Source organism: Lepisma saccharinum, chromosome 1 (assembly GCF_977018435.1).
Source record: "Lepisma saccharinum chromosome 1, izLepSacc3.1, whole genome shotgun sequence".
Classification (NCBI taxonomy): Eukaryota; Metazoa; Arthropoda; class Insecta; order Zygentoma; family Lepismatidae; genus Lepisma; species Lepisma saccharinum.
This window is the reverse complement of record NC_139229.1, coordinates 221,750,740-221,765,294: the sequence shown is the minus strand read 5'-3', so window position 1 is coordinate 221,765,294 and position 14,555 is coordinate 221,750,740. Positions and strand designations below refer to the sequence as shown.

Genomic DNA, 14,555 nt, shown 5'->3' with positions numbered 1-14,555 from the left:
AATAATAATAATAATAATAATAATACCAATAATAATAATAACAACAACAAGAACAAGAATAGGAATAATAATAATAATAATAATAATAATAATAATGGCATTGAATATTATTGACGTCGCGGTAGTTCAGTCGTTAGGGCGTCTGACTATATGCGAGAGACCCGGGTTCGATCCCCGCCAGGATTTTTTTCCACCTGTTCAAGCTGCTCTGGCGCCCACCCAGCGTCGTATGAAGTGGGTACCTGGAGGAAACTCAGGGGGTAAAGGCGGCCAGGGGCATGGTGCTGATCACATCATCCCCACCTTCGGCCGTGATCAAGAAAGTGTGGGACCCTAACCCCACACCCCCTATACGCCTTCATGGCGTGGTGCATAGCACAGGGGACACTTTACCTTTTTCTTTTACCTTTTATTATTATTATTATTATTATTGACATTTTTACTGGAATTTTTCAACACGTTCAATTTCACATTAGCTAATAATGGAAGAGAAGCACGCAAACTGTATTTGTGAAAGACAGAAATGACGAATGTATAACTTTCATATAGAACATACGTTTTATGGAACATAGAACGACTTAAAATAAGAAAATACATGTGCAACATGTTGACATTATTCAATATTTTATTAATACATTGTATATTATTTAAATAGATTACATAATCAATTAATCCACCTCATAACAAACCAAGGGCAAAAATGATATAAATTGTTTCTCACACGATGTGTGTGCTCCTTTTCCTGAAAACAATTGTTCATCCATTTAAAATAGAACTGTTTAGTAATTCTTGCAAACTGAAAACAATATTGATTTAATAGGGCGCAAATAATTTCAAAGGGCGCCATGGAATTCTCTCTTTTACAACTTTTTTTATTTAGATCATTCGGTGGACCTGGGTCCGACTCCTGCCACGTCCTAGCTACTGCTCTGAACTTGATATTGTAAGAGATGCAGGTATTGCGAACGAAGCGAACAAGAAAATTTTACGAAAAGTATTTTCATTTGCATAAAATTTGAAATCGTCGAGGGGCCCCTATGTGCCACCCTTGCAGGTGATTTTAGCCATCTGGGAGAAAAATGCAAGAAATATATGAAAACTAATTCCATCTTTAGTTTCATTTTGTCCTACTACTCTTAGATTCAGCTAGCCTTGCTTTTCTTTACTTCAATGTTGCCCCCCCCCCCCCTAGATTTGGTTTCCGTTTAAGTTTGGTTGGGCTGCCCCCTGTGGTTGCGCCACTGTGTTGGAGGATGTAAATACACAGAAGACGAAAAAATCGGTTTGTTTTTATGTCCAGTTTTTGCTCAGATTAATCAGGACTGGACCTGCAGTTTAATATGAAATCCGATCCATTGTGCAATGCGTCGCCACCGGCGATCGAACCCAGGACCCCTTGATTACAAGGCGATATTTATAACATTACGTCAAACAGGCTGGATATGGGAATATCGGCGCTTATTAGAAATTCTTTTAATATTACCAGGAAGGAGATTCCATGTTCAAACTAATTTTGATTTTCATTTGTTTAGAGCGCTACATTATTCTTTCACCGAATTGAAAAGAAACAATACAGTTTTCACATTTTCATAACGTTTACTGCACATTTTTTCGGTTTTAAGAGATTTCGTGGTGTAGTCATCACGTTCTGTTTGTTAAGGTACGTAGTCAGTCCCGGGTTCGAAACTTAGATTGTACATGGTGTTCTTTGTGAGTATCCTTTCATCAATATCATCACATCGTCACTCATCCTCATCGTCGCGATTAGCGAGTAGTGACAGTAAAGTGACGCAAAATAAGAAAAAATTAAGTCAAAACCTAATCAGACCTGGATGTATTCATGTTGAGGCCCGGGGATAGGATTATCGTGAAGCCTTTGTATGTACATTTCAGTTACAACTCTTAGGCCAAGTTATGTAAAAACAGTTATATTTTTCCTTTTTGCCATTTTAAAAAGAATTTTTCGCCATTGGATGTATCTTTGGACATTGAGACCCTCCCTCAAACCCTTCTCCTAAATCCGGGTCTGTACGTGATAATGAATAACGGCCAGTTATCAGTTTTGAAGAATAATATCTTGAACTTATTCCAGACTTTTAAGAGTTTATTGCGGCTTATCAACGACTCTGAGAGAACGTGATGGGTAAATGAACAATGAAATGGACAATAGGAGTTACGATTTTAGTACTGGTGATGAACGTGTTGTTCCTATTCAGGGAAAGAAAGTGCCAGCATAGCTTTTATCAACAATAATTTTTCAGTACGAAAACTTAATTTTAACATGGAAATGCTATAATTACAACACTTGAATGTCATTTTTTTTAGATGAAATAATTCTGAAGGCAAAATCCTTTTAAAAAAAATTGATTTAAAAAAAAACACGTTTTCTGGTTTACATTACTTCATTTGCTATTTGCATTCCAGTGATACAATTTTATTTAACTTTTATTAGCCTAGGTACTACGTACGTTATACAAGTATGGATAAATAGGAATTGTATCTAGACTTGGCAGTCTCTTTTCGACTTGTAAATGCCTGCCTGCCCGATGCTCACGAGACGATCTCGGTCTCGGTCTCGTCTCGAATTTACAGACGTTTCTCCAGGCCCGTAGCCAAGCAGTGGCCATGTTGGGCTGAACCCTCCATGGAACTGCCGTGAGTCCCCCTTGGCACTGCCATCAGTCCCCTTTCACATTAGGTAAAACTATTTGCAGTGAAGAGTAAAAATGTAGACAGCTCACAACTTTAAGGATAAATCCACAGAACATGAAGAGCAGCTATTACATTCGCTCATCTTCTTTACGAGCTGAAGTCTAAGTACTTGCAAGTATTTAGAAGATTATGTAAACTTTGTAAGTTCTTTCATGGGGGAGCTTCTTTATCTGTACCTTCACTGTCTCTGTTGCGGCCTCCCGTTTAGGCAGAAATTTGCGACTGTCGTCATGAAAATTCCCTCCACATCTGCGTCAAAGGTCAACAGCTCCCAAGTGTTAGGGACGAAGGGGAGTTTCATTGCTTCGGCCGGGGGTGGAATGTACAGTAGGCACTGTGATTGAATATTGTGTTTTTTTGTGTGTGATATAAATATCTGCATCATCTAAAGTAGTGTGGAGGGTGTAAGGGATGAGTTCAGTATCAGTCAATTAACACTTGAAGAGATGTTTTAAAAGTAGTAGAAACATGTAGTATTTGTATATTTATACATTTTATTTATCTTAATTAATTTAATACTGTTAATTTCTCTAAAAATGGACTTCGTTTGCAGAGTCCTCCCTGATAACCCGTGAGCCCCTTATTTCGAGATGAGACCGGAACTTGTCTTGGTGTTCCCAATCGAAAAGAAGTCTCCGAAATCCCTGTCTCTGCGTTGTGTTTAGCGCCGCTAAGGTGTCACTAGTGTCGCCTCCCCCTTTGTATTGTTAGCAGCGCCTTGATCGTCCATCGGGAGGCGACTCACGGCCTGTGGGGTACGCTGGAATTCCATCGGCTCGGGTCAACACCTCGCACGTGATTAAGTGCATCTGCAGTGCTCCTTGACGAAACAAATGCGATGGCTATCCACCACTTCAACATTAATACAGAAACATTAAAGACTTGTTTTCTTTCTAAGCTTATTATTATTATTATTGTTTTGAACCAGTTTGGAAATTCAAGTACTTAGGAGTAATACTAACAATGAAAATGATATTAAAGAGGAAATAAAAAGCAGCCTTAATTCTGGAAACGCCTGTTACTTTTCTCTTCAAAAACTTTTATCTTCTCGTATAATATCTAAGAAACTAAAAGTTAAAATATACAAAACAGTAATTTTGACTGTATGGATGCGAAACTTGGTCTCTTACATTGAAAGAGGAACATAAAAATAATAGTATTTGAAAATAAAATCCTAAGAAAATCCACGTAATTTAGAACTACATAATTTGTATTCATCTCCTGATATTATTAGAATAATTAAATCAAGCAGACTTAGGTGGGCAGACTATGTGGCACGAATGGGAGAGGAACGAAAAGTTTGCAGGATTCTCGTTGGGAAACCTGATGGTAAGAGACCTGTAGGAAGGCCAAGACGAAGATAGAGGGATAACGTTGAGATGGACCTAAAGGAAATCGGTAGGGATGGAAAATAGTGGATAGATCTAGCTCAGGATAAGGACAGATGGAAGGCCTGTGTTGCTGCAGGCATGAACCTTCGGGTTTAAGAAGGCTAGAGAGTTTAGTTTTAGTAATTATTATTATTATTATTATTTTACTCGGAGTGACCGTATAGCGTGGTATAATTTTCTTCGTTAAGAATTCACCGTGATGATAAGAAAGGTATGCGTAAGCGAATGAAATCAGACAAAATTAGCAATTAATGAAATGACAAGTTGTTATAAAATATATGTAATAAACTTTACCGTGAGCTCTACTTGCAACCACGTCTGGTCTATGAGTCGCACTTATAGAATTAGTGAATAAATGAAGTGGGCAAAATTAAAAATTGTCGCGATGTGTAGTAGCTACACACAAACAAACACGGACAAGTGTGTTGATGTGTATAGAGTAAATGCATTCCCTCATTTTATTTTTGATTTTTGTTATTAAGCGCTGCCACTTATTGGCTAATCGCGACGAAGAAGAAGATGATGAAATAGATGAAGGGACACTCACAATGAACAGCCATTCCCAGGGCGGAATTTATTTTCGATGGAGTTTAATTTAAAATAAAATTACTTATCTTCCTTAATTAGGCCTTAGAATTTACCTTTACTATTTATGTGATCAAAAGATTACCTGCTAATGTCTACGGCCGCATGTGGGCTGACTTCTTGGTAGAGCTGTAGTACTTATAAAGGATAGAACGAACGTTTTAGAGATGGCCGAAAAATATTGAAATTAAATGATCTTATAAACTTTGAAATATATAATTATACAGTAGTGCTGCTGCATATAATTAATCATTAGATAGCTATAACGTTTTCCACTGTGTTTGAGCTTGTTTAACGCTAGAGAGAGCTAAGGTCGAAAATCAGGGACGCTACAGCTAAGGCGTAGTCATTTTGACCACCTTACTCTTCTGCTTTATAGGAAGTTTTATTGGCAATTAAAATTGACTAAAAATATCAATTTGTTTCTTATAGTTTTAGTAACAAATAAAAACGTTTTGATGTTATTTAACGTTCATAGTTACATTCAAAACATCCATTTGTTTGGTATTCTCCACATATGGCTTTGGAACAATGGCTGCAAAATATTTTTGTCATCCTCTTTCTCTTTCATGGTTATCACGGGTTATTCGGAAGTTTGCTGTGCCATGAGTTGTCTGAAGCAGCAAAACCACATTTTCTAGTTTTGTTTCGAATAACACTTTTTTTTCCTTGTCGAAACAAAAAAATAAATGTGGCAAATTTGCTTACGTTAAAGGTAATGCTTTGTCAGAAGGACTACGCAGATAAAATAATATGAAATAATTTGTCAACTGGACAGCGATGCAACCCAGACGGTTCACTCCCTCCACAGCTCAAGGCCAATTGAAGGTACGGAGGGTGCCAAGATCATCATGTGGTAAGAAGGGGTGGGGAAAAAACTTCTTGTATTCACGCGTCGTCAATTTGACGAAAGCCTTAGAGCTTTCTAGGGTTAATCTTCTAGAAATAAGTACAGTACGATATCCACAAAGACATGACATGTAGAGAATTGATATTTGCGTATCAGAAATATCATTCATTGCAACCCTAATGTGTTAGGCTATTTGCTCCGTATACTTGAATTTTCCTTGATTATTGAGCAGCTTGAAGCATGCAAGGAGCCCTACAGATAGAGCAACATTCGTCTCCTTCACGACAATGTGGTCATTAAGGTATCTATTTGCATACGAACAACTACCTCTGCGCGTAGAAAATGTAAACTGTATTACAATCTATGCGATCGAGGGGCGCCGAACCGGGGTGACCGGGGGCCTCCTTGGGGGGCAATGTATAACGTTCAATAATGTTTCGTTTTGGAACAACATATTATTTGTGTGATGAAACTTTCATAAAATAATTTAGGATTCTGTGTGAGAACATTTTAGGTCTTTATTTCCTAAAATTTATAATGGTAACTATTTATTCTATTTACGATTATAAAGCTTTTGCATACAGAAACATTGCATTACGCTGCATTCTCTTCTGAAATGGGCACATCAAACGTTGTGATAAAAAAAATAAAGTTGAAGTTGAGAATATTCTGTTTTGAAAATATGTCGCTGTTTATTTCATCAGGATTAGTATTTTTTTTTAAATTTATACCTGTAAACATGCGTGTGCTACTTTTATACCGCATTGCCGTGGCTGAAAGTTGCAGTGTCATATATTTATACGATATGTAACCAACGTTAGAAAAAATACGAGCGCGCACGTGTGTGTGTGTACGAGCATGTGTGAAGATATTTATCTCTAAAAATGAAAAGTGGGAATAAGTATTATAAAGAGAACAAAATTATCAAATTCTCAATCAATCTAGTGTCAATGAAAAGTTACATTTTGTGTTGTATCATTATATAATCCAAAATGTAGTTAATATTGAACCAGCTAATAAAGTTTGATGTACCCTGATATGCATGTTTGTGTTTTCAGAGCTAAATTGTAATTACAATCGTCGCCTATGGTGCAATCCATATTTATGACAACGCAATCTATGCAAACAATAGGCGACACCGTAGGCTGATCTCCGGGAGTGATAGAAAATGAATAGAATTCTCCCGTGGTTCTGATTGTTTAAAAATTCCTATAACTGCCTTGTGTTTATTATACGATAATTGAGAATATTTCCTGCCAAGAAGAAAACGTACAAGAAAGATCAAATGTTAATTTGAGTAATGTGAAATTCTTTCATTCCCGTTCCACGATTGTTACATGTTTTTCCTACAGTTGTTGCTTGAAACAGAATGTGAGGATTTTTTGTTGCAAATAGGATACTTTCAAATTAGGTTTAAAATTATTGAAAATTGCAGTATTTTTCAAGGCAGGTATTTATGAGTTTGCCTTTGCAACATTTACGTAGACTACGTAAACTGTAAACCAATGTGATATACACGTAGATTACGCATAAGTAACGTAATCAGACTTACACGATTCATCACCAAGTCCCGTGGGGGGCTTCTGTTGGGAGGCATTTTTGAGTTGATCGATTGATTCATTTGCTTTACTTTACTTTGCTTTTGTGCCACTTATGAGTAATTGCGACGATGAAGATGATGTGATGAAATTGATGAATGGACACTCGCAAATATCCATGTCTATCCCGAGATTCGAACCCCCTGGCGTTGCAGCGCGATGTGCTAACCACTCCGCCACGAGGACCGACTCATATACAATGCGTCGGCCTTCGTGGCGGAGTGGTTAGCACATCGCACTAAGAGTCCAGGGGGTTCGAATCCCGGGATGGGCATGGATATTTGTGAGTGTCCATTCATCAATTTCATCACATCATCTTCATCGTCGCAATTACTCATAAGTGGCACAAAAGCAAAGTAAAGTAAAGCAAATGAATCAATCGATCCGTAGATGAGAAATATATTTATTATAAGCTAACATAAACAACTAAACAATTAATCCCTTTGATTTTTATTATCCGTGCAAAACTTGTAATTTTGAAACGTTAGAATGGTATCACTAAAAGCCAGTGAATGATCCAGGCAACGGCCACCAATCCACGTTGAGAAGCTCCAGTCACTCTGTACACGTTTCAGATAGCCTAGTTGAAGGGAACTCACCGTGTATCCTGCCATCCTTCCGTCCAGAGTGGAAAGCTCCTAAGGTGGTCCCAGAGATGTTTGCAAATAAAGCACACCCGCGTCTTCACTCGGTCATCACTATAGATCACCCGCGTGCTCACCCAATACGCAACTTCCAGCGACTGAGAGGACTCCAACCGGTGGCCCACTTGCAGCGGCGCCCGGGGCAGCGACCTCCTTTCCAGCGGCGCAAAAAGAGGTTAGTTCCTTCCTCTTCTCCTTGGATTGTTTCGTAACTCTCTTCGGTCATTTGCCTACATTCCGTGTGAAAGCGAAAGAGTTGGAGGTGAAGGATGCACGGAGGCGTCCTTCTCCACGCTTCGGTCGGCAGCCGCGGAGGAAACGGAAATCGGGCTTTTCTCTTGCAGAAACTCGAGTGTCGAGTGCTGCGTTTGAGTTTCGACCGACCAGTAGTGCCCGATTGTCGGTCTCGTGCAGAGGCGGCGCAAGGGTTGCACCCTTAATTTTCTTCCCCGCCCCCCTTCAGCACCCCTTTTTCAAAACTAATTTTCACCCGAAAATATTGTCGACTCTTCACAGACGAAAATTTTGGAATAACCAAAAAATAGTTTCTGGCAACCAAACATTTGTTTAACCAAGCGACAGACAAATGCTTATTCAATAGTACTAAATGTTCTTTGTCTTCCTCCGTGCCGTGCTTTGGGCTCCGACTGCGGGACGGCATGGGTTCGAGTCCGCCTGGGTTCTCGGCCTGTGTATAGGACCGGTGGCAACCCATCATCGTGAGGAAATTGGGGAGCTACGAGTGAGTAGCGTAACCCGGTCACGGATATCCCCTAAAACGGCTGAGGGTCCGACGTGCTGACTCCACATCACCCCATTACCGGTTGAAGAACTCCACACCTCTAGGTAGGACTGTGGGAGGGAGACTGGCAGTCGGCAGATAGGTCAAGGCCCTTCCAGGGCTGTCGAGCCACGGATAATTATTATTATTGAATGACCTTTAGTAATCGAACACATGTGCTTAGAGTTACCAATAAAATTGTTCAAAATTACCAACTTTAATAAATGGTACTATGTTTATTTGTTTACAGTTACCAAATAGCTTAACCAAACGTGTTTTGTTAATTCAACCAGGCAAGCTATTGATACTAATCAGAAAGTGAAGCCACATTCACTCCTTTGTACACTTTGCGCTCAAGGAAAGAAAGCAAAGATGAATCAAGTCATTGGCATGTTTGCATAGAAGCCTACTAAATGCTGATTGGTATGCATGTTTCATTTTCTCTTTATTTTTATCATTGCACTCCCTAAATTACATTTCGCATTCCCTCAGCACCCCTGGAGTGTTAAATTAGTGTTAAAAGAAGAACAAAGTTGACTTTTTAAAATACGGCATGGCATGCCCCTGTGCCCACCTCAATGGACCAAAGTGAATGAAAAATGTAGAATGTAGCGGTGGTACATTCCTACATTAGATGTAGGAGAAAGTCTTACAGTACCGGACAACGCTAGTTCTCGCTTCGGACGCTACAGACCAGCAGTTGCCAGGTACCAGTGCGACGTGTATGTATCAATGTTTAACATAGTTTGGGTACGCAAGTCTGCGCTGAGTGTCGTGGGAAAGGGGAGAGCTTGAAGCAGTTCGTACGAAAAGTGTGTGTCGAAAGTTATGTTCACGGTGATATTCCTCCAGTTAGAGATAAGCAGGAGATATTGTTTTATAGTTAAGTGTGCATATATGTATCTAGTTCGTGATAGCTGATAAAGAATTCATGATAGCATCTGCACAAAATGTAAAATCGGACGAGCTGATATCGTGTGGCGATCATACAGTACCGGACAACAAAGAGTCTTCCAGTACCGGACAAAAAGAAGTTCAAAACCAATCACACAGAAATATGTTGCTGGGATTGTTAATTCTGTTCCATCTGTAGAATGGAACTTGCACAGTCAGCTATCTGCTGTACAGGTTTTTTCCTATGAGCCCAGGGGTATATATCGATTTGGATTTCCTCCCCTCTGAGAACTTTACAGAGGCTAATGCGGACTATGTTTCTGCAACACCAGTGTCGAATGATCTGTCAGTTGCCACATCAACGCACTCAGCACAGAGCAATAGCAACTCCACAGCTTCTGAACCAGGACCCTCATTCACTGATATGTGACGAAGAAGAAAATGAAAAACCAAGAGAGACTAAATGAATGAGACATGCAGAACGTTGGAAAGATGAAACGACGAAACACATCACGCAAAGGAGGATGAAGACTATATGCGGCCTATGAAGAAGACAAAACACCTGGACTTCAGTTCTGATCACAAAGAAATGTCAGAATGCATCATTTGTAGTGAGATATTCAGTGAAGAATGGGTGCAATGTGTCTCGTCCAATGTGCACATGACAATATTTGTGAACATTGCAAGAACATGCTAAACTGTAGGAAAATGCCTTGCCACTGCATTTAGGTTGTCGGTGGTATTTACTTTATAAATGGTGCGGCAGAAATAGTGAACTGACGTGAAAGATGAATATATTTGAAATCAGTGTCCAGACAGACACGTTTGGAAACTCCAATCCTTGGAGAAAAGAAAACAAAAATCACTTTTTGAATAGAACATCTGGAAGATGACCACCATCGTTTTGAATACACTGATGTAAGCGGCGCTGAAAATCACCAATGACCTTGCGTAATGTATCCGATTGGATACCGTTTATTTCCGCCCTGATGTGATTTCTGAGTTCCTCTAATGTTGTTGGTCGTCGAAGGAAAACCCTCCCCTTCAGGTAACCCCAGAGGAAAAAATCAGGGGCACTAAATCTGGAGAGCAAGATGGCCATGGGATGTTAGAATGCCTGGAAACAAGTTTCGCACAGCAGTCATGGAAACTGCCGCTGTATGCGCAGTTGCGCCATTCTGTTGAAACCAGAGATGCCCACGGTCTTGATCTTGAATCGAAGGCACGAGAAAAGTGTCAATCATTTGCCTGTAGCGATTAGCATTGACAGTGCACGTTGCTCCAAATTCATCTTCGAAGAAATATGGACCGACACCATTGGTAGCAGATACGGCACACCACACGGTCACTTTGGCATCATGCAGCGGACGCTGATGGAGTTCATGGGGATTGTCGGGAGCCCAATAGCGCATGTTCTGCTTATTAACTGTTCCTGTTAGATGAAAGTGCGCTTCATCACTCATCATCAACGTGTCTAGCAATGTCGGATGTTGCCTTATTAATGCCAGCATCCGCTGACAGAATGCCGCACGAGCCACGTTACGGCGATCTGACAGACGTTGCAGAACTTGCATCTTGTACGTGTGAAAGTTAAGGTCTACGTGCAACATTCGCCGCACGCTTCGGTCCGATATCTGCAACGCTAAAGCATGTTTACGTGCTGATCTGCATGGACTTCGCACCACAGAGACACGGACGCGTGCCACGTTTGGTTTGTTCGCACTGACCGGGGTCGGCCAGGTGGTGATTTATTCTTCACACTACCGTCTTCACGCCATTGTCTTACCCAACGACGTATAGCAACAGGAGACGGTGCATCACGTCGATTCAGTTGTCGTCGAAATGCTCTCTGCGTTTCGGTGATAGAGCCACTCCTAATAAAGCACTGTACAGGACAAATACGCTCCGCCACTGCACACGTCACTGACGGAACATACACTTGCCACCTACTGTCCAAGGTACCCGCTACACGCCTATAGAGTTGGAAGTGGTCGGGAAAAAACCGGCTTTTTGGGGAAAAATAACGGAGTTTTTTTCGCGGCCTTTTTGGTTGGGCTTTTTTCGGCTTTTTTCACAAAGGTGTCTCAAATCAATGAAAATACAGGAGTTGGCAGTATTTTTCCTCTTCCATGGTTTTCGTTTATCTCCCTACTGTGAAATAGACACTCATTTCTAAATATAAAATACAATTTACAATATGAAATTCGTAGCTAGACAAAAAAACAGTGTTTTGAAGAAAGCTGGCTTTTTTGAATGGGCTCTTTCCGAATGTTATCTTCATATTTCGGTAGGCTTATTAAATATATCTATGTAGTATAGGCATATTCACATAACTAGAGTAGTTTTGTATGTGTTTTTTATAGAACCTAATAGTATGATTAGTATGATTTCAATGTTTGAATTTGTTATACGAACACGTACATGAAGCAAAAAAGAAAATACTGCTCTACCTTTTGAAAATCTAGCATCAAATCTCTTTACATTAAATTCTGTGTTCAGTAATATATATTTGTATTCTGGCTTTCCAGTACATCATGTATAATTTGGTTAAATGGCCGCTAGACCTGGTTACGAAGCAACTAGTGATGTATTTTGGCTGCTTGTTGCAGTGGTTCTCGACCTTTGTGACACTACAGCTCAGTAAATTTATTTCTTACAAGTCGATGCCCTGATCCCAAAAATTTCACTAATAAATACACTACAAATCTGTAAACTCATAACAGTAACTTCAAGTGAAATAGGTTAGCTGTAATTGGTAAGAAGCCAAAAAAGCCAAAATTTCCGGGTTTTTCCAACTTTCCACGCCTACCACTTCTCTGCAACAAACGAAACAAATGATTATTATGACCAGTTTATTATTTCTGCCGCACTTTCGACTAATCTAACACATTGCCTGTCCGGTACTGGTCGACGATTTTTGCTTTTCTTCAAATACTACTATTTTTTGTACTTTCGTTTCCATTTTTTTCACAATGATTCCCTGTTCTTAATAAAGAATATCTTGAAGTGCCATATTCTTGTTTTCAACATATATTCCGCCAAACTCATTTTCTAAATATTGCCAATAAACTGAGGGTGTCCGGTACGGTAAGACTTTCCCCTATATAACAGATGTTGGTTGGTTGGTTGAATTAATGTTCTAAGTCCACTCTATGCACATTTAGACTAATCGGGACTGGACCTACAGTTTAAAGTGGGATCCGAACCACTACGTTCCTCCACCGGGAATCGAACCCTGGACCTCTTGATTACAAGGCGACGACGCTACCACTGCGCCATCGGGGAGGCCCTCTATAACAGATGTATATTAGATATATATTAATGAACAAAAAATACAGAACTGAAATATAGTGTAGATATAGTTTTCAAGAAATAGCACGTTAAATGCTGCCGTGTGCTAACACGTGGTTGGAGCAATTTCGACAATCGGGTCTTTGGCCCTGCGTCCCTCGTGAATCCTTAATTGTCGTACGTTACTTAAAATGTTGTTTTTTACTCATTCTTGATTGTAGATTTTTTTTAAATAGACGCAATAGTTTAGAACCTATATAAACCTATCCCATAATAATGCAGGGGTAACGAAGGGAAAATAAGGATTTTTTCAAACTTCGCTTGTTAATAATAGTAACAGTGGATATATTGTTTTGTAATTCGAGTATGTCATACCTTCATGTGTATAATAAAGATAAAAAAAAGACAGAACTGAAATATCATGTGTAGTTTTCAAGGAATGGCGCGTTAATTGCTGACTACGTTGCTGGTCGAAATATCGAAATTCGTCCTCAACGGGAATACAGGCTTGGTTCCAAAATCGACCATCCGAACGCTTAAGGTTTTACATATTAAACGTAACTCCGAGAAAATATTCCCGCCCATACCCTGTCTCCCCAGTCACTCTTTCTGTCACCGTCACTGGTGTTCAATATAGACGTAGCATACATTTCTGGGTGCTCTGACTGTCTCTCAATGATAATAATAATAATAATAATAATAATATAATTAGAATAATTATATTTAATTAAATTTAAATAATATTAATTAAATATGTAAATTAATTAATATTGCATTGTTATTATTACATGAATAGGTAAAAGTATGGTATAGAGAGATATAGGGATAGAGATATAACCGCCAAAATTCATTATCTAGCTTACGCGGAGGTAAGATCGCCAAAATTTCTACGTAAGCAACTGCCCTGGTAGGAAACTTAATGTCAAATAAATAAAGAATTGAATATCTATTGAACAGCAAAAAAAGGATTTAGATCCAAATTACGAAAAGTAAAGTTCCTTATTAATATTTTATGCATATTATCATAAATAATAGTGTGCCAAAACCTTTGTAACTGTCCTTCAAAGCCGTGTGATCGCAATTCCTTGCCTTCCAATAAGTTCGGCGGAAATAAATATCCATCGATTATATAACAAATGATGAACAAGTATATTTGATTATTTACTTGAATGGTAAGTCTTTCAGGGTGGGTCTGGACCCCCTCCTAAATGAGTCCTTGCACTGATCGTCTTTCTTCTTTCTCATTCCACCAACCGAGCAATAATTCCTAAGTGTACACTCACCTCACTTACAAGGGAGGTTATCTAAGTGTTCCCCTCCGATTTCCATGAAACTTGGCAGGTGTATAAAGGGGCCCAAGGAAGAAATACGTGTTTCTTTTTGTTTCGGCTACAAAACGGTTTTAGGGGGCAACCCCCCCTCAAATGTCAAGATGAGGACAAATTGACGAGGGGATCTGACCTCTGTGTCCCCCTCCGATTTTCATGAAATTTGGCAGGTGTATAGAGGGGCCCTATGCCTCCTGTTTCTTCCTATGCCATATTTACGTGGTTTCGGGGTCAGATCCCCACTTCAATTTCTTCTCATCTTGACATTTGAGGGGGGGGGGGTTGCCCCCTAAAACAGTTTTTTAGCTGAAACACAAGAACACGTATTTCTTCCTTTGGGCCCCTCTATACACCTGCCAAGTTTCATGCAAATCGGAGGGGGGGACAGGGGTCAGATCCCCGCGTCAATTTGTCTTCATCTTGACATTTAAGGGGGTTTTGCCCCCTAAAAGCGTCTCCTTTAGCTGAAACACAAAAACAC

The 14,555-nt window shown here is 39.6% G+C and overlaps 2 protein-coding genes across 2 annotated transcripts in view; one reads left to right on the top strand and one right to left on the bottom strand.

The window, feature by feature from the left end:
- The window catches only part of LOC145979350 (uncharacterized), a 75,003-nt gene extending 67,103 nt beyond the window's left edge, over positions 1 to 7,900 (bottom strand). Inside the window, exon 1 of the mRNA XM_083112216.1 lies at positions 7,736 to 7,900. Within this exon, the coding sequence (XP_082968342.1) occupies positions 7,736 to 7,750 (15 nt within the window). The 5' untranslated portion in view covers positions 7,751 to 7,900. The remainder of the gene's footprint in view (positions 1 to 7,735) is intronic.
- The window catches only part of LOC145979341 (uncharacterized), a 273,539-nt gene that overhangs the window by 115,349 nt on the left and 143,635 nt on the right, over positions 1 to 14,555 (top strand). The window lies entirely within an intron of this gene.